Raw genomic sequence first — 18,011 nt, 5'->3', positions numbered from 1 at the left:
CAGTGACCAACTGCGCTGTCAGGTTCCCCATCTCCCTCTGGCCTCCATGCTGGGTGTTGGCCTGGCTTCAAGGCTGGCCCGGGTCTGTTGACATCCCTGGCTCTCTTCTTGCCTGCACTCAACCTCGGCATCTTCGCAATAGGGAGATGCTGCCCCTCCTCCATCATTCTTTTTGGGATGTTGTTCACGGCCCTTTAGAGCTCAGGCGTAACTTCACACGTCACTCACAGTCCAATTCTAGTTTCTCTCTGGCACTGGTGCAGCGAGTTCACAGTTCTGAGCTTCAGCCATCTGTCTCTGAGGAGCAAACCCAGCAGTTTCCCAGCTCTGTTCCCCCCACCTTCTCCGGCTCCCGATGGTATCTCACATCTCTGCAGGGATCAGGCAGTAACTTCATATCCCGTTTCAGTCTCAGCCTCTCGCAGTGTGACGTTAGCTCGCACCATCAGTGTTTGTGCTGAGAGATACTGACCACTGTCATTGTTCAAACCACACACAAAAATCTCATGACAAAGGGTTAGATAAAGATTAGAACAACAGCTAAAAAAGGACGATTTTGGCAAATGACCATTTGTCTCATGAATTCCTCAACAAATCTGAGCTACATCCTGTCAAACTAAACCAATATCAAAGTATGTGACCTAACGACCTTCACGAAGAGAAAAACCCACAGTCTAGGGTGGCCTATAAAACACTTCCACATTCATAAAGTGAAATCTCAGAGAATCCTTTAAGACTCAAAATCAGGGAGGAAAATGGTACCTATTTTCTTCTGAAGTGGCTAAAAGGGCTTCATTTCTCACCTCATTATTTGGTTGTATTAGTTGCAAAAGTTTTAGCATCAATATAATTAAAGAATGAGAAAAAAATATATAAAAAACCTTCCCATCTACAAATGATCTGGATTAGCCTAGAAAAAGGTCGGGAAGCAATTTTACCAATAGATGGAAACAGGGCTATACGTTCTGAAAGGTCAAATTGTGCTTTGAGGCTCATTGGGGTTTCCCCGCCCACTCCCAGGTGTGTGATACTTCCTTCTCCAGCACTCAGGAGTCTGACTTAAGATCATAGACATCAAAACTGTGATTCCTAAACATGGAGAACCAGGGACACGGTGGTAAGTGACACCTTGGAAGGTGGAGGGATAGGATGGAGACAGGATAAAACTCTCCATCACTTGGACAGAGGCTGCTCTATCGAGAGTGGAGCGTGATGGTGCTGGGGGAAGGAGGAAATCCCTCAGACTCACCCCACTGCCCTAAATTAGCACAGAAGTTAAAACACCACCTTTTACTGTCCTGCTCCCACTTTTTTAGCATCTAGTTAATTCTGGTCCATAAGGGAGAAAATGTACAAACACCTAAATGCTTTTCAGCACGGCCTGGAGTAATGTGAGACTATCTGGGAATGAGACAATCCAGCCCCAAAGGAGGAACTCAGGGACTAATGATCACCCTGCGAATGGCAGGGGGTCAGAACACGTAAGTAAAGGTACGATCTTGTTATGGATTCGCAGAAGTCACGGAGTCTGTGACTTCCAGAGATCTCTGTGACTTCAGCCCATGACGGCTTGGAGCTGCAGGGTCCTCCTGTCACCCATGGCAGCCGAGAGCTGCCCCCCGGAGCTCTGAGCTGCTGCAGGCTGTGTGGGTATCCCACAGCTCCCAACCATCGTGGGTGGCCCCCAGGGCTTTGAGTCACCGTGGGCGGCTGGGGCCCCCCACCGCTCCCGGATGCCACAGGCAGCGGGCGGGCCAGGAGCTCTGAGCCGTGAACAGTGCAGGGACCTGAGAGCTCCCAGACAGAGCCCTCGCGAGATCCCAGAGCCCCAGCAGCAATGGGTGCTGGAGCCTTCTCCCTCCCCATTTGGTCATGGATATTATTAGTAAAATTCCTGGACAGGTCACGGGCTTCCGTGAATATTTCTTATTGCCTATCACCTGTCCATGACTTTTAGTAAAAATATCCATGACACAATATCAGTCTTACACATAAAATGCTCAGGGTGAGTTTACACTAGGGAATCCAGTGCAGGGTCACAAAGATGAGCTGGCTGATCCTGACCATGATTCCTGCCATAGACAGACGCTCGGAGGCTGATGCTGTGGAGGCAGAGGTGGGATTTCCAGGCCTCCCACAAAAGGCCCTGTGGGAATCAGCCCCTCTCAGTGGTGCTGTCTGAATGCAGAGGGGGCAGGGAGAAGGGGCAGAGGGGGTGAGTGAGGAGAGACAGCACCTCTCTACCCCTGTGCTCTCCCACGCCTCTTATCCTATCATCCCCAAACACTCGATAGCCCCAGCACCCAGCTCCCCCTGCTTCCCAGCTCCCCCAGCCCCAGCCATTCAATCCCGTTTCCTCCCCCTAACCTATTGGTCTGTTCCCTCAATATTTGATCCCCTGGAGCCCAGCGCCCTCGGGGATTTGGGGAGGGGAGGAGTTTCCTGCCCCGGGTACACTCACCCTGCAGGGAACAGCTCCAGGTAAGTGGGGGAGCCCAGCCCAGGGGTTGGTGGGGGATGGGGACAGGTGTCTGAAGTGAAGGTGGGGCCTGGCCCAAGTGTCCTTCTCCTCATCTCCATGGCAGGGGGATCCTGGCTGGGAGGGGAAGGGAGAGGGGGGGGGACTTTAGCCAGGCAGAGGGAGCATCTGGAGAAATTTCTTTCTTTCCCTTCCCCGACCTGTGGCCCATCAAGTCAGCGGCCAGGACTGCTGCAGGGAGGAGGGTCTGATGGGGGCTTCTCCTCCTCTGTCTGGGGAATCTGTCACTGACCAGCTGCTACTCGGCTGCTGGATCCTCACCCCAGCGATGGGTAGATGGACCCTTGGGAGTGAAACGCCCCTGATGTGTATGGGAACGAGGAAACGGGTTGGTCGCCACGGCCAGCCCTAGTCAGGGGACTGACAGAATTTCCCTGCTGTGCAGAGGAGTCTCTGATGTCCAACATGGTGTTAGCTCCACTTGAAGCATTTTCCACACTGAGAACCTCTCAGATGTTTCTTCTCTGTGCGGATTTGCAGGTGCCGGATACTCCGGGAGCACCAAATGAAACTTCCCCCACATTCTTTTGTGTGGGTCACTGATGTGTGAAGTTAAATTGAATCTTTTCCTGCAGTCAAGCTATTTCTAGGATCTCTCACCCTTGTGGATTTTCTGATGTTTGGTGAGCTCGGAGCTCTTACTGAAGCTTTTCCCACCATCAAGGCATTTATAAGGTCTCTCTCCCACGTGGATTCTTCCATGTTTAATAAGGGATGAGTGCCTAGCAAAAGTGTTCCCACAGTCCAAGCATTTATGGGGTTTCTCTTCTGTGTGGGTTTTCTGATGTGAATTAAGGGTTGATTTCAAACTGAAACTTTTCCCACACTCAAGGCATTTATAAGGTCTTTCTCCTGTGTGGATTCTCCCATGTTTAGTAAGGGATGAGCTTTCTATAAAACCTTTCCCACACTCGAGGCATTTATGGGGTCTTTCTCCTGTGTGGATTCTCCCATGTTTAGTAAGAGATGAACTTTCCATAAAACTTTTCCCACACTCAAGGCATTTATAGGGTCTCTCTCCTGTGTGGATTCTCCTATGATTAATTAGGGATGAACTGTGCTTAAAACTTTTCCCACACTCAAGGCATATATTAGGTCTCTCTCCTGTGTGGGTTCGCTGATGTGTAATAAGATTTGAGCTCTGACTAAAACTTTTCCCACACTCAAGGCATTTATAAGGTCTCTCTCCTGTGTGCAGTCTCCCGTGTATAAGAAGTTGTGACTTCTGACTGAAAGTTTTCCCACAGTCCAAGCATTTATGGGGTTTCTCTCCTGTGTGGACTGCCTGATGTCTAGTAAGTTTTGTTCTCTCAATGAAACTTTTCCCACAGTCGTTGCATTCGTAGGGTTTGTCGCCTGTGTGGATTCTCCTATGTTTAGTGAGGTTTGAGTGACGAATGAAATTTTTCCCACACTCAAGGCATTTATACGGTCTTTCTCCTGTGTGGATTCTCCTATGTTTAATAAGGTACGAGCTTTGACCGAAAGTTTTCCCACAATCCACGCATTTATACGGTCTTTCTGCTGTATGGATTCCCCTATGTTTAATAAGGTTTGAGCGCTGACTGAAAGTTTTCCCACAGTCCAAGCATTTATGCGGTTTCTCTCCTGTGTGTGTTTTCTGATGTCTATTAAGGGTTGATTTCAAACTGAAACTTTTCCCACACTCAAGACATCTATAGGGTCTCTCTCCTGTGTGCAGTCTCTGATGTGTAAGAAGGAGTGACCTCTGACTAAAACTTCTCCCGAACTCCAGGTATTTATAGGGTCTCTCTCCTTTGTGCAATCTCTGATGTATAATAAGGTTTGACTTCTCACTGAAGCTTTTCCCACAGTCCAGGCATTTATAGAGCTTCTCTCCTGTGTGGGTCCTCCAATGTTTAAGAAGGTTTGCACTGAAACGGAATCTTTTCCCACACTCGAGGCATTTATAGGGTTTCTCTTCATTGTAACTTGTCTGCTGGACTGTGGTTTCCTTGGGATCCTTACATCTTCCACCACGTTGAATGGATTCATCCAGTTTCTTCCTGGGATAGTTTCCCAGTTGCATCTCTGACCTGTGTTGATCTCCCCAGGCATTTCCCTGTTTCAAGCACTGGGAAAAATTCCCTTCAGCTCTTCTCAAAAAAGTCTCCTGTGGTTCCTCTTTCCTAGGACTTTCCTGCTGCTGATTCTCCTCCTTGTTCTCACTCACTGTCTTATTACCTGCTGGGGGAGAGAGAATCCAGACAGGAGTCACTGCCAGTGCTGGGGAGATAGGACAGAAAGGGGAATAGCAGAGGGGTAACAAACAACACAGTGACTGTTTGGGAGATTGAGACATTGGGTTCTGCAGCCACATCCCACCCAAACACCAAGTCAGGGAGGACATTCCCGACAGCCAAGAGGATGGGTGGGAAGCTGTGACTGATATTTTGCTTGATGATACGACACCTGCTGACTGCAGCCCTCACCTGGGTGAGATGAGGCAGAACTGAGGGCCCTCACTCATGGCACATTTTGGGAGTCCCAGTTTTTTCCTTCGTTCTCTAGATGTTTCTGTCTCAGTTTCCCTTACTCCTCACCTGTGCAGGTGCCTCTTGGGCGTTCCCTTTCCTTGGCAGCCTGGAGATCAGGGACCCACGGCTCTTCCCCTCGTTCCAGACGGGCGATCAGGTCAGGTTTGGGAATGGGAAACCCTGCTCGGGGGGTGAAATCAGGCAAGGTCATTTATGACAAGGAACATTCCTGAGTTTGGTAACTCAGACCCCTTGGGAGCAGCAGAGATCTGGGGGCTGGGAGGGAGGTGTTGTTACACCCTCACTTGGAGGTCTCAGGATAGGTGCGCTTTGGGGGACTTACTGACACACACACAGTTTGGGTGTTAAACTCCTGCCTATTTCCAAGCCTGCAGAACCTAGAGCCCTCCCCACGGCTGGAGCTAGTCCCAAGAGGGATGGTGAACGGTGTGTGAAGGAGAAATAATACAGGCAGGACAATCCCCTGTTTCTGGCCCCTTGAAAGCTGGAGAGATGGGGATGAATTAGTCTGTCCATTAGGTTCCTGACTCCCCTGTTCCATGGAAGGAGGTGTGGAGATGAAAGTGTCTCTCACACTGGAGCTGTGGACCATGCGACCCTCTCCCTCCAATCCAACTGGCCAGGGAAGAACCTGACCAGAGTCAGATATGCAGACCCCAAGGCTTCTCCATAACCGAGGGGACGGGAATCCCTTACCCAGCGAGATCACCATTTCGTAGTTCTCCCGCATGACGTCCCTGTAGAGGGCTCTCTGAGAGGGGTCCAGCAGAGCCCCCTGCCCCTGGGTGAAATACACAGCCACCTCCTCGAAGGTCACCGGCATCTGAAACAACAAGTATCTCATACTCAGCACCTGCTGCCCCAGCCACAATCCCACTATTTATAGGGGAGGAGGCCCAGAAAAACAGAATCCCACCCCCACCCTGCTCAGAGCAGCCAGGAGGCTTCAGGGGGTGAGAAGAAGGTGAGAGCTCCTTGTCCTCCCCAGCACATGGAGCAGGGCAGGATCTTCTCATTTCCCACATGCCTGCCAGCCACAGGCTGATACTGGAAGCAGAGCTCTGAGCCAGGGACAGGAATCCCCACAGCTTCCCTTCATATTTCACAGCAGCTTCTGGGTAGTGGGTCCAGGCTCCAGCACTGGGAGTCTGGTCAGTTTTCCCAGCCTTTCCCAGGGGGGTGTTTCCTGTTTCAGAAATGGGGGAATCCCCCCCCGACAATGGGACTTTTTTAGAAAATCAGGCCCGGGTTCAATGTGTCACAGAGAGTTTACACACCATGTTCCCTCCCTGTTTCATCCTGTGTCTTTCCTGTCCCTCCCCCTCTACATCACCCCCACCTGCAGAGCTGGTTCCATCACAGCCATTTCCGTTCCCTGTCTCCTGGAAGACGGGACGATCTGGAGTGAAATGTGGACGTGATTCCTCAGCCTGTCAGGGCAAGAGGGGCAAAGGGGAGAGGTTTCAGAAGGGGCTTGAGTCCATGTCACACCCCCTCTCCCTGCAGAGAGATGCCCCTTCTTCCCTTTAGACAGGCCTCCTCTCACCCGTCCCCACCCCTTGGAGCAGCTTCTCCCTCCAATTGCCCCACCTGAGGCAGGCCCCATGCCCCAAATTCAGTTCCCCACTGAAGCAAGCAACAGGTTGCTCGCTCCCACCCACCTCTTCTGGGGAACTGCCTGCTAACAGAAACATTTTTGGACTGTTTTGAACAAGAACCGAACACTGACTGGTAACAGAACTGTATTGGGATGTCTTAAACCAGAACTGAACACACCAACTGCCACTGAACCGAACCAAACCAAACCCCAATTCCACTCCTTGAGGCTCGCGGTGACTCTGGTTGGACACAGAATCCTGCCCCTGTTCAGTCCTGTCAGCCCAGGAGTCAGACCCCCCAAATGATGAGATTGTCTTTAAACACAAATATGAAATTGGGAGCAGGGTATGTGGGGGGAAAGGTTGTGGGTGGATATTTGCCTTGTAAATTCTTGACCCTACGGGGGAAGTCGCCTGCCCACCCCCTACCCTTAGGGTGACCACCTTTCAAAAGGAGCACACATGCAGGAGCCGCAACCCCCTCTGTGACTTCGCCCCACCTCTCCCTCGAGGCCGGACCCCCTGCTTCTGCTCTTTACCCCTCAGAGCCTAGAGCCGGGCCATGGAATGATAAGAGCTGCTCAGGGAGCCCAGGCCACTATGGGGATCCCGGACCCACCTGTGCAGGGGGCTGGGATGTGAGAGAACATCCCCCAGACTGTATCCCCACCGCCCAGCGTGCACTGCCCAGGGTAGGTGGAGGCTCTGGGGCTCCTCAAAGCAGCCTGGGGTCCCTGAGTGGCTCTTGTTATGGCCTGACTCTGGTTTCTGGCCTGGCCAGGAGACGGGGCCTCAGGGAAGGAGGAGGAGTAAGGGGCAAAGCCTCATAGCTCACCTCAGCCCTGCCAACGGGGAACAGGCTGGTGCTGCCCAAGCCTCGGGCAGGCGCAGAGCCCTGGCACCGGGAATCCGGGACAAATGGTGTCCCAGAGTCATTCAGCCCAGGACCGGGACTTGAACTCTGCACTTCAGGCCTGTCCTGCCCAAATCGGGACAGACGGTCACTCTGCCCACCCCACACTGCTGGTTTGGCCATTTCTAGGGAAACAAATCCCCACTGGCCGCTGGGCAGGGCAGCCCCCTCACCCTCCCTTACCCCATGGAGTGGGGGAACTACCTTGTATCTCTCCAACCCCTCTGCTGTCTCCCTGCCCCTGGGCTCTCCCTTCCCCCACCAGTCTCCTCTAGATCTCAGTCTCCCCCCAGCCTCCCTTCCCCACATCCCCCTTTTCCCTCGCAGTGACCCCCCCTCACATCTTCCCTCCATTCCAGCCTCGTTCCCCTCAGCCCCATAATTCCCCCCACAACACCCCATCCTCCCTTCAGTGCCACCTGCCCCCCATCCCATCCTGCCCCTAACCTCACACTTCCCTGTTCCCCCCTTGGCCACACACCCCGCCCCTCTTCAGCCCCCTCCCGGCTCCCCCCACGTGTGTCTGTCCCAGCCCCAGCACGGCCCGGCCTGGCTCCCCCCACCCCGCACACACCGGGAGCTGGTGGCAGCTTTCCTGGGCCCAGGGCAGGATGGGGGGGGGGGTCTCTCTTACCTTCCCTCCGAGCGGGGCCCCCTGGGGCAGGGGCCGGGCCGGGAAGGGGCCTGGCCGGGCTGGGGGCTCTGCCCTGGGAGAGGCTCCTGGGGAGCAGCGGGAAGGGCCCTGCTGGAGATTCCCCTCTCCCGGCTGCAGCCCGGGCTCCGGGCTCCCAGCACCAGCCGCCGGGGCTCGGGGATCTCGCCGGGAGTCAGAGTCACCGCAGCGGCTGCGAGTCACTTCCTGGCGCCGGGATACAGGGAGCCCGGCCATTGTTCCCACCCAGCTGCTCCTGGGTCCTAGCGATAAACCCATCGCGCTGCAGCCGCCTGCCATAGACCCTGCCCCCTGGGGGCCCCACCTCCCCTGGGCACGGGCAGCTTCTCCCAGCACTATGCAGGCATCCTGCATAGAAGCCACAGGATCTATGGAGACAGAAAGGAGACCTGCAGATCCGGGGCGGAGGGAAAAGGGGGGTTTCTACGGAGATGGGGTTGATCCAGAGAATCCAGGGCTGACAGGGAGTCAGGGAAGCTCTGGTAACAGACTGGCACAGGGAGCAGTTGGTCAGAGCTGGTCTCTTGTCTCCACACCACACTCACTGGCTACCAGCCCTGGACTGGAGCTACCGGCTCTGCTCCCCTCGCTCGGGTCATGGAGCTGTCAGAGCTTTGCCACTTGGTTCCTTTGGGTAATTGTTGGTTCAGAGGAATCCGCCCCTGGGCTCTATTTAAACCCCCTCATGTCTGCCCCCGACCCAGGGATTCCCTCTGCCCATGTCCTGGCTGCCTCCCCCATGTGGGCACTGACTGCAGCTCCCTGTCGGGCACCTGGAGGTCAGCAGCAAATCTCCTGTTGCTCTGGGTCAGGGACTGGTGCTCTGCCCACTCAGGATTGTCCCCTATTTCCCCCCTCATGGTTTTCTCATTGTCACCAAAATCATCCACCTTCTCCTGATGGCCACCTAGAAAATCCCCTGAAATGTTGGAATTGATCAGATGCAGCCATCGAAACAGACCAGTGCCACCGAGTTAAGTGCGGGGCCTCGTTTTGCTAGGCCAAAAAGAAATCAAGATATTAGATAACACTCTTAGGCTATGGTTACTGATGCAGCCATGCCACTCTATGCTCTCTAGTGCAGGGGTTCTCACAAGTATGTGGTGGCCTCTGAGCATGGCCATCAACTCCCACTGGTGGCCACTCTGACAATTTTTCCTAAAATACTTAATTCACTTTATGAAAAACAAATAAGTATGCACATATCCAGGTCCAAATCATTGTAGTTTATTTTGTAGGGTTTTTTTTAGAGAATAATACAATAATATACAGTTGAGTTGCCTCTATTCTTTACTGGACTTACACAGAATAGAAACACAGTTTTTAAAAAGACTTGTTAGCTGGTAAGTCTGCTTCTGTGAAAAGTGATGTTTGCATGTTCGTTAATATCACATTTCAGAGCAGCAGACTTGCTAGTGAGCTGGGAGGCAACAAAAAGTGATTAACAAACATACAAATATCAATTTTCACAGCAGACTTACTCAGACCAGCAGCTGGGGGACAAATTAAGCCCGGGATGGGAAGTGGGTAGGGCGGCAGCGGGGGCCAGCAGCGATGGTGGGGGGAGTGAGCCCAGCGCCCAAAGCCCTGCAGCTGAGGTCCAGAGTCTGCTGCCACATGGCCAGAGCCCGGGGCCAGAGGAGGCAGTGGGGGGCAGGGGTGATTGGAGGGTGGGGGGTTGAGTCCGGGGCCAGAGCTGGAGCCTGCCACCCACCACCACAGGGCTAAAGCTGGAAACCCAAGCCCCACAGCCCCCAACAAGATGGGGAACTCACACTGGCTTCCTGCTCCTCCAGCATTTGTGGCTCCAGAAGGCTTTGCCCCCTCTCCCCACAAATTACCACCCAGGAGGCTGTGGCCCCAAGAAAAGCCCCTGGTCGCCGCATGCAGCCATGGTGGCCACATTTGAGAAATGCTGCTCTAGTGTACCTGCTCTAAGCCAGTGGGAGAGCTAATTAATCCACCCTCAACGAGTGGCAGCAGCTATGTCAGTGGGGGAGAAGTGCAAAAAAAAAAAAATGCCCCCCAGGGCAGATTGACTCTCCTTCAGCAGGAGGCAGGCAAATGGGAAATGCCAGCCAGAGGGGATTTCCCTTGGAGATGAAACATTTTCCCCACAGACCCCTAGAAGAGTCAGAAAAGCTGAAGAATTGGCAGCTCTGGTCTGAGCATGCACAGCAGATATAATAGACCAGGGGAGGGTAAGTCTCCCCTGGCACAGCTGCCAATGTATGCCTGGGCTGTGGTGGTCCCACCTGCTTTCCGCCTCTTCCCCGAGCCCTCCACCACCCGCACTCTGTCTGGTGAGTCCCTCCTCTCCACTTCCCCACCCCCCCGGAGGTTCCCACCACTTGCTGGGCCCCTCTTCGGGGTGGCCTGATCAGGCGGCTCAGGGTGGCTCGGGCTGATGCATGGGCCAGTGCTCCTCCAGCCGCGGTGTGGGGGCTCGGGGCTCCAGCAGATGAGGGGAGCTGGAAGGAGTGGGGGCTCAGGTGGAAGGGGTGGGGCCGGGGGGCTAGCCTCCCTGAAGGGGGGTTTCACCGCCGCCCATGGGTATGACACTGACTCCTTCAGTGTTAACTGTAAAAGGGTGCATTTTTCTATGAGGGCAACTCCTATCAGGCCTGACAAACTCACTACTCCTCATGCATTGCTTTCATAGTATTTATCCACCACGGGTCATGGGCAGTCTCTAATAAAGGCTCATGTCACACTGTTCCTCATGATCATGGCAAGAAGCGCAGGCAGATGATCCTTAAGGAACTACATTTATATACCAGAATCTGTTTTAAAGTCTGAATCCAGACAGGGTTGACAAACCGGTTTTGCCAGACAAAGGACACGTCTAAACTTGCAAAGTTACAGCATCGGCAGTTCCAGCGCCACTCAGAGAGCGCTGAAGGAGAACCGCTGTTGTGTGTTCACACTGACCGCTGCCTGCACAATAGCGTGTTCACACTTGCGGCACTTGCGGCGCTATTCGGAGCAGTGCACTCTGGACAGCTACCCCACAGAGCGCCTCTTTCTCTTTTGCCACTAAGACTTGTGGGAAGGCAGAAGGGGTCGCGGGCAGTAGCATAGCTAGGGGGGTTCAGGGGAAGCAGCCGCTTCCCCTCAGTTCATTTTTCAAAAGCAGTGCTTACCGGGCCGCCGCTGGGGTCCTGCTGGGAAGGGGGGGCAGCACGGTCGGACTCCGGAGGAGCCATTGGGGGGGCAGCGGGCACGGCCAGAGGAGCGAAGGGGCCGGCTCCTCGGCCATCACGCCCCACGTGGCCCCAACACTGCTGCTGTGGCCGCCTCCTGTGGCGGCTCAGGGCTCAGTGGCTGAGCGCTCCGCAGCTGGCGGCAGATCCCCTCTCCCCGGCAGTTTCCTGCTTCTGGGCCGAGGGAAGCAGGAAGCTGCCGGGGAGAGGGGATCTGCCGCCAGCTGTGGAGCGCTCGGCCGCCAAGCCCTGAGCCGCTGCAGGAGGCGGCTGCGCTGAGCGTGAGGCGCGATGGCCGAGGAGCCTGGCTGATTCGCTCCTCCGGCCATGTCCCTTGTCCCCCCAAATGGCTCCTCCGGAGTCCGACCGTGCTGCCCCGCCCTTGCCTGCGGGAGCCGGGCCACTTTTATTTACCTGCTGAAGCAGCAGATTCGGCCGATCGCGGCCCCCACTGGCCGCGGTTCGCCGTCCCGAGCCGATGGGGGCGGTGAGAAGCCGCGGCCAGCACATCGCTCGCCCGCGCTGCTTCCTGCTGCCCCCATTGCCCCGGGATGGTGAACCGCGGCCAGTGGGGGCCGCGATCAGCCGTCCCTTGACATAATGAGTTCTTATGTATCACTCCCAACATGTTGAAGGGTTAAATCCACATCACCTAGCTGAATGATGCCTAGGGAAAGCATATAACAGCCCAGGTTACACCACAGAGGACTTGTCTACACTGGGAAGTTTTGTCGATGAAACTAATGTCGACAAGGGAAAAAAAGTAAATTCGCCAAACATGTTTACATTTGCTCTCTCTGTCGACAGATCATGTCCACATTTGGGGCACCTTTGTAGACAGGGAGAGCAATGGACTGTGGGTATGTATCCCACAGTGCCTGGCAACACCATCCGTCACTAGGGGTTGGGGGAATGCGGAAACGGAGCCCGGCACATCATGGGATGTACAAAATGTATCATCATGCACCGCTTTGTGTCCCACCCCTCCAAAGTTCTCTGGCTTCTTTTCGCGCCGTTTTTCCAACTGTCATTCTGTTGTAGCACATGCCAGCAGCTGCAGTGAGAGAGGAGGGATCCCACACTTCTCTCCTATGCGCTGTTAGCTGTCGTGAGGACATCGCACATGGCAGCACAGTTACTCGCAGAGTTACTCGCAAAGTTAGCAGAGGATGAATCTAAGGCACCCGAGTGTGATATGGACAGCAGCAACTTATCAGTGCTTTATGTGTTCACAGAGCAGCTGCATATGGTAGAACGTTGCTTTTGGGCTAGGGAAACAAGCACTGATTGGTGGGATCACATTGTCATGGAGGTGTGGGATGACGATCAGTGGGTACAGAACTTCAGGATGAGTAAAGCAGCCTTCCTGGAGCTATGTGCTGAACTGGTCCCCAACCTGCGGCGCAAGGACACCAGATTGAGAGCTGCCCTTCCGGTCGAGAAGCGTGTTGCGATTGCTGTTTGGAAGCTGGTGAATCCAGACTGCTACCGGTCAGTCGCAAATCATTTTGGAGTAGGAAAGTCCACTGTTGGGGTTGTATTACTCCAGTGTGCAGGGCAAGAAATCGCAACCTGCCGCAGAGGACCGTGACTCTGGGAAATGTGCATGACACAGTGGATGGCTTTGCAGAGATGGGTTTCCCTAATGGTTGCAGTGCCATTGATGGCACACACATTCCAATTTTAGCGCCAGATCACCTTGCCTCTGAATACATCAATAGGAAGGGATACTTCTCCATGGTGTTGCAGGCACTTGTGGAGCACTGGGGGCGTTTCACGGACATCAGTGCAGGCTGGTCTGGAAAGGTGCATGACGCACTCATCTTCACGAACAGTGGCCTGTACAGAAAGCTGCAGGGAGGGTGGAGGGGACTTCCTTTCCAGACCATAAATTCACAGTGGGGGATGTGGAAATGTCCATAGTAATCCTGGGAGACCTGCCTTACCCCTTACAGCCCTGGCTCATGAAACCTTACACAGGGCACCTGGACACCAGCAAGGAGCGTTTTAACAGCAGGCTGAGCAGGTGCCGCATGGTAGTCGAATGTGCCTTTGGCCATTTGAAAGTGCAGTGGAGGTGTCTCAATAGCAGGCTAGACCTTACAGAGAATAATATTCCATGGTCATAGCCGCACGCTGCACTTCGCATAATCTGTGTGAATCTAAGGGTGAAATGTTTGCTCAGGTGTGAGGCATTGGGGCAGAGCGCTTGGCTGCACAGTTTGAGCAGCCAGATGCTAGGGCTGTCAGAGGAGCCCAGAGGGCTGCTATTAACATCAGAGAGGCTTTGAGGAACCACTTTGACAATGAGGGGCAGTAACACGTCTGCTTTGGAGTTGCTTCCCTGCTATATCCATGTACAATGTTGGGCCCAAGATCCGTGCAACACAATGCTTTAGAAGCCTGTACCCGAGAGTGAATTGATTGCTATACGCTTTTGCGGAACACAGAATAAAAATGCCGTACCATTACAAAAACTTAGCCGTTATTCATTGTTAAAAAGGGTAAAACCTCACAACTGCGATCACTCCCCCCAGAGCCGCCTCCCAGTTGCTCCTGGGTCCTAGCGATAAACCCAACAATCTACAGCCTCCTGACCCCTGGGGCCCCACCTCCCCAGGCACAGTTGGGGCCATCGTGCAGAAAAGCCACAGGATCAATGGGAGGACAGACAGGAGACTTCCATCATCCTGGGGAGTGGGGGACAAGGGGGTCTTCTATGGAGACTGGGGATTGTTCCAGAGAGTTCCCAATATCAGGGACACATAGGTGATGGAGTGCCTCCTGGGGGCCCCATCTCCCCTGGGTACAGGCAGCTTCTCCCAGCACTATGTAGACATCCTGCATAGAAACCACAGGATCAATGGGGACAGAAAGGAGACCTGCAGTTCCCGGGGAGGGGGGGAAAAGCAGGGTTTCTATGGAGACTCAGGGTTGTTCCAGAGGATCCAGGAGTGACGAGGAGCAAGGGACACACTGTGTGAGATTTGTTCTGGTAACAGACTGGCACAGGGAGCAGTTGGTTGGAGCTGGTGTCTTGTCTCCACACCACACTCATGGGCTACTAGACCTGGGCCAGAGCTCCCAGCTCTGCTCCCCTCACTCAGGTCATGGAGCTGTCAGAGCTTTGCCACTTGGTTCCTCTGGTTACTATGGTCCAGATAACCCACCTCTGTGCTCTAAACAAAACCCCTCATATCCACTCCCCAACATCACAAGGAGCACAGTGGGGACATACAACAGCAGTTTAACGCCAACGCTTTAATAAAAGTAGCACAACTTGTTGCATAGAAACTTGCCAGTGTAGGCACACCCTTGGGTAGCTAATCCTTCTTCCTCATCAGAGAGAGAGAGAGGCTGACTTCTGTGCTCCTGAGCAGCCCCTTATATCTAGTCCTCACTGGCTCTGATTGGCTGCTGCAACAAGCCTTCCCTTGATTGGCTCTCCCAATAAGCCCTTTCCTCATTGGCTGGGTTCTGCATAGCCTCTCCAAGGCTGCTTTAACCCTTCTTCTGTCTGTGTGGAGCAGCTGCCCCACCACAGGAAGCGATGCAGATTGCTGCATCTAATCAATTCAAAAATTTCAGGGAATGTCTTAGGCAGCCATGTAGAAATGGCGGATGATTTGGGTGAAAATTGGAAAATTATAAGGGGAAATGGGTGACCCGTGGGTGGACGCATCTGCTTCAACCAGTTCTGCACGTGTTTGTAGAATAAAGAGCCAGCTGATGGTAGCCACTAAGGCCTGGCTCAGCAAATGGACTTTAGTGATGCAAAGGCCAAATTTGAGATGTCTAGAAAATCACTGGAAGAACAGTAGGATTCACAAAGCCTGAGTTGATCACCTAGGCTCCCTGTACAATCAGAACCATAGAATATCAGGGTTGGAAGGGACCTCAGGAAGTCATATAGTCCAACCCCCTGCTCAAAGCAGGACCAATCCCCAACTAAATCATCCCAGCCAGGGCTTTGTCAAGCCTGACCTTGAAAACCTCTAAGAAAGGAGATTCCACCACCTCCCTAGGTAACCCATTCCAGTGCTTCACCACCCTCCCAGTGAAAAAGTTTTTCCTAATATCCAACCTAAACCTCCCCCACTGCAACTTGAGACCATTACTCCTTGTTCTGTCATCTGCGACCACTGAGAACAGTCTAGATCCATCCTCTTTGGAACCCCCTTTCAGGTAGTTGAAAGCAGCTATCAAATCCCCCCTCATTCTTCTCTTCTGCAGACTAAACAATCCCAGTTCCTTCAGCATCTCCTCATAAGTCATGTGTTCCAGTCCCCTGATCATTTTTGTTGCCCTCCACTGGATGCTTTCCAATTTTTCCACATCCTTCTTGTAGTGTGGGGCCCAAAACTGGACACAGTACTCCAGATGAGGCCTCACCAATGTCGAATAAAGGGGAATGATCACGTCTCTCGATCTGCTGGCAATGCCCCTACTTATACAGCCCAAAATGCCGTTAGTCTTCTTGGCAACAAGGACACACTGTTGACTCATATCCAGCTTCTCGTCCACTGTAATCCCTAGGTCTTTTTCTGCAGAACTGCTGCCTAGCCATTCGGTCCCTAGTCTGTAGCAGTGCATGGGATTCTTCCGTCCTAAGTGCAGGACTCTGCACTTGTCCTTGTTGAACCTCATAAGATTTCTTTTGGCCCAATCCTCTAATTTGTCTAAGTCCGTCTGTATCCTATCCCTATCCTCCAGCATATCTACCGCTCCTCCCAGTTCAGTGTCATCTGCAAACTTGCTGAGGGTGCAATCCACCCCATCCTCCAGATTATTAATGAAGATATTGAACAAAACCAGCCCCAGGACCAACCCTTGGGGCACTCTGCTTGATACCGGCTGCCAACTAGACATGGAGCCGTTGATCACTACCCATTGAGCCCGGTGATATAGCCAGCTTTCTATCCACCTTATAGTCCAATGCATGTGGCCAGACAGGCACCTAAGAATGGGATTCACAAAACCCAGCATAGTAGGCACAGGCAGGGAGCTGCAGAAAGTAACCAAGAGGAGATACTGAGGGGAGGCCATGTCCTAATTCCCCATACTCTCCTGGATATCAGCCCTTCCAGATTGAGGTGCCTCTCTCTGATTGTGAATCCACAGCTGGGATCCCCTGTCCTGCCGTCAGGGTGTTGAAGCTCTTGTGAGAAAGAATGAGACAGGCACCCAGCTGCCCACAAAGCAGCCAGAAGAGGGGAGCATGGGGTGATTCCACCCTTCAACTCAGCCCATGAGATGGTTCTGTCACACTGATGTGGGAAACCCAGGTTCAATTCACCCCTCTGCCTGATGGGGAGAAAGGATTTGAAGAGGAGGCTCTCACAGCTCCCAGGACAGTGCTCCTGCCACCGGGCCATGGCATCTTCTGATGGGAGGGTGGTCCCTCAATTTCTCCTGTGGAACCTGTGAGACTTTGGAGCAGTCATTACAGAGTCCTTGGGAAACGGGACTGGGCCCTCCCAGGTGGGTGCCCAAACCCCGGACTGCAGAGTCGATCTCTTGCTCTGGCCCAGTGAAGGTCTAAACTTGTGCTGTGCACAGAGGGGTAGGGTGACCAGATGTCCTGATTTTATAGTGAGTGCAACAGTCCCAGTAGTTGGGGTTTTGCTTTATATAGGCGCCAATTACCCCCCCCCCCCCACCCCACCCCATCCTGATTTTTCACACTTGCTATCTGGTCACCCTACAGAGTGGGCTTTGATGAAAGTCTATTCCCAGCACAGACCCTGCTCCGGGCTCAGCAGCTGCTCCATTCAGGCTCCCAGATCCCAGTGGTGGAGGCAGCAGTTCCTGACCCAGGATGAAAAACAGAGACAGATGGAGTGCAGTCTCCTCTGTCCAAGCAGGGACCAGACCCCTCTAGATAGAACAGCTACTGAATCAACTCCCCCCACACCTCCCTGCCTTCCCGGTCCCCAACCTTGGAGGGAATCGGGATCAAGGGAAGTCCAGGCTAGATTAAGGCATAGGCAACCTAGGAATGAGCCTGGGGGATGGGGACGGATGCTTAGGAGTCTGCCCCACAACAGGGGTAAGAAGGAGCTGTGTTGGCTACCCACTCAGCTTTGGCTTAGGCTCGCCCCCATTTCAGGCCGAGGGCAGGAGAAACATGGCCAAAATTGACTGAGTGGTGTTGAGAGCTGGTCGGTGCCAAGGCTGAAGTTGAGTGAAGGAGGCTATAATCCCATGCACTACGTCACAGTGCCACTCACTCAATTTTGGCCCCCAGTGCCCCTCCCACATTATGATGGGGAGGGGGGCATCAATGGGGCCAAACCTGAGTGGGCAGAGCACCAGTCCCTGAACCAGGGACTAGCTGGAGCTTTGCTGCCCACATCCAGGTGTGCGACAGGGAGATGCAGTCAGCGCCCATCTGGGGCAGCCAGGTGGGAGAGGGACAGAGGGGATCTCTTGGAAGTGGGCAGACATGAAGGGTTTTGCCTAGAGCCCAGGGATGGGTTAATCTGGACCACAGGTGTCAGGGTTCCTTCCCCAGTCTGAACTCTGGGGTACAGATGTGGGGACCCGCATGAAAGACCCCCCTGAGC

At 53.7% G+C, this 18,011-nt stretch overlaps 2 protein-coding genes across 5 annotated transcripts in view; one reads left to right on the top strand and one right to left on the bottom strand.

The window, feature by feature from the left end:
* Positions 1-18,011, top strand: part of LOC128847462 (zinc finger protein 345-like) — a 430,467-nt gene that overhangs the window by 255,905 nt on the left and 156,551 nt on the right. The gene's annotated exons all lie outside the window — the stretch shown is intronic.
* Positions 324-8,401, bottom strand: LOC128847461 (zinc finger protein 883-like). Of its 4 annotated transcripts, none has more exons than XM_054046892.1 (5): positions 8,204-8,401; positions 6,398-6,488; positions 5,755-5,881; positions 5,104-5,217; positions 324-4,747 (listed from the first exon to the last, which is right to left on the bottom strand). In XM_054046892.1, exons 2-5 carry the CDS (start codon positions 6,422-6,424, stop codon positions 3,126-3,128), a joined length of 1,890 nt encoding a protein of 629 aa, XP_053902867.1. In that variant the 5' UTR covers positions 6,425-6,488; positions 8,204-8,401; the 3' UTR covers positions 324-3,125. The 4 variants fall into 4 exon arrangements, with proteins under 4 accessions (XP_053902867.1, XP_053902866.1, XP_053902865.1 ...); XM_054046891.1 differs by lacking the exon at positions 8,204-8,401 and adding an exon at positions 7,492-7,650 and having other exon boundaries at positions 324-4,744; XM_054046890.1 differs by lacking the exon at positions 8,204-8,401 and adding an exon at positions 7,492-7,649.

The sequence above is a fragment of the Malaclemys terrapin genome, chromosome 13 (assembly GCF_027887155.1).
Source record: "Malaclemys terrapin pileata isolate rMalTer1 chromosome 13, rMalTer1.hap1, whole genome shotgun sequence".
Lineage (NCBI taxonomy): Eukaryota > Metazoa > Chordata > Testudines > Emydidae > Malaclemys > Malaclemys terrapin.
The sequence above is the reverse complement of the archived record's forward strand: the minus strand, read 5'-3'. Positions and strand labels throughout refer to the sequence as shown.

What these genes read in the sequence shown, in the direction of transcription:
- LOC128847461 (XM_054046890.1), bottom strand. Translation starts at nt 7,592, where the DNA reads ATGACTCTGGGACACCATTTGTCCCGGATTCCCGGTGCCAGGGCTCTG. An exon ending in TGATGGAACCAGCTCTGCAG is followed by an intron (nt 5,882 to 6,397) that starts GTGGGGGTGATG and finishes TTGTTGTTTCAG; the next exon opens with ATGCCGGTGACCTTCGAGGA. An exon ending in CCCAAGAGGCACCTGCACAG is followed by an intron (nt 4,748 to 5,103) that starts GTGAGGAGTAAG and finishes TCTCTCCCCCAG; the next exon opens with CAGGTAATAAGACAGTGAGT.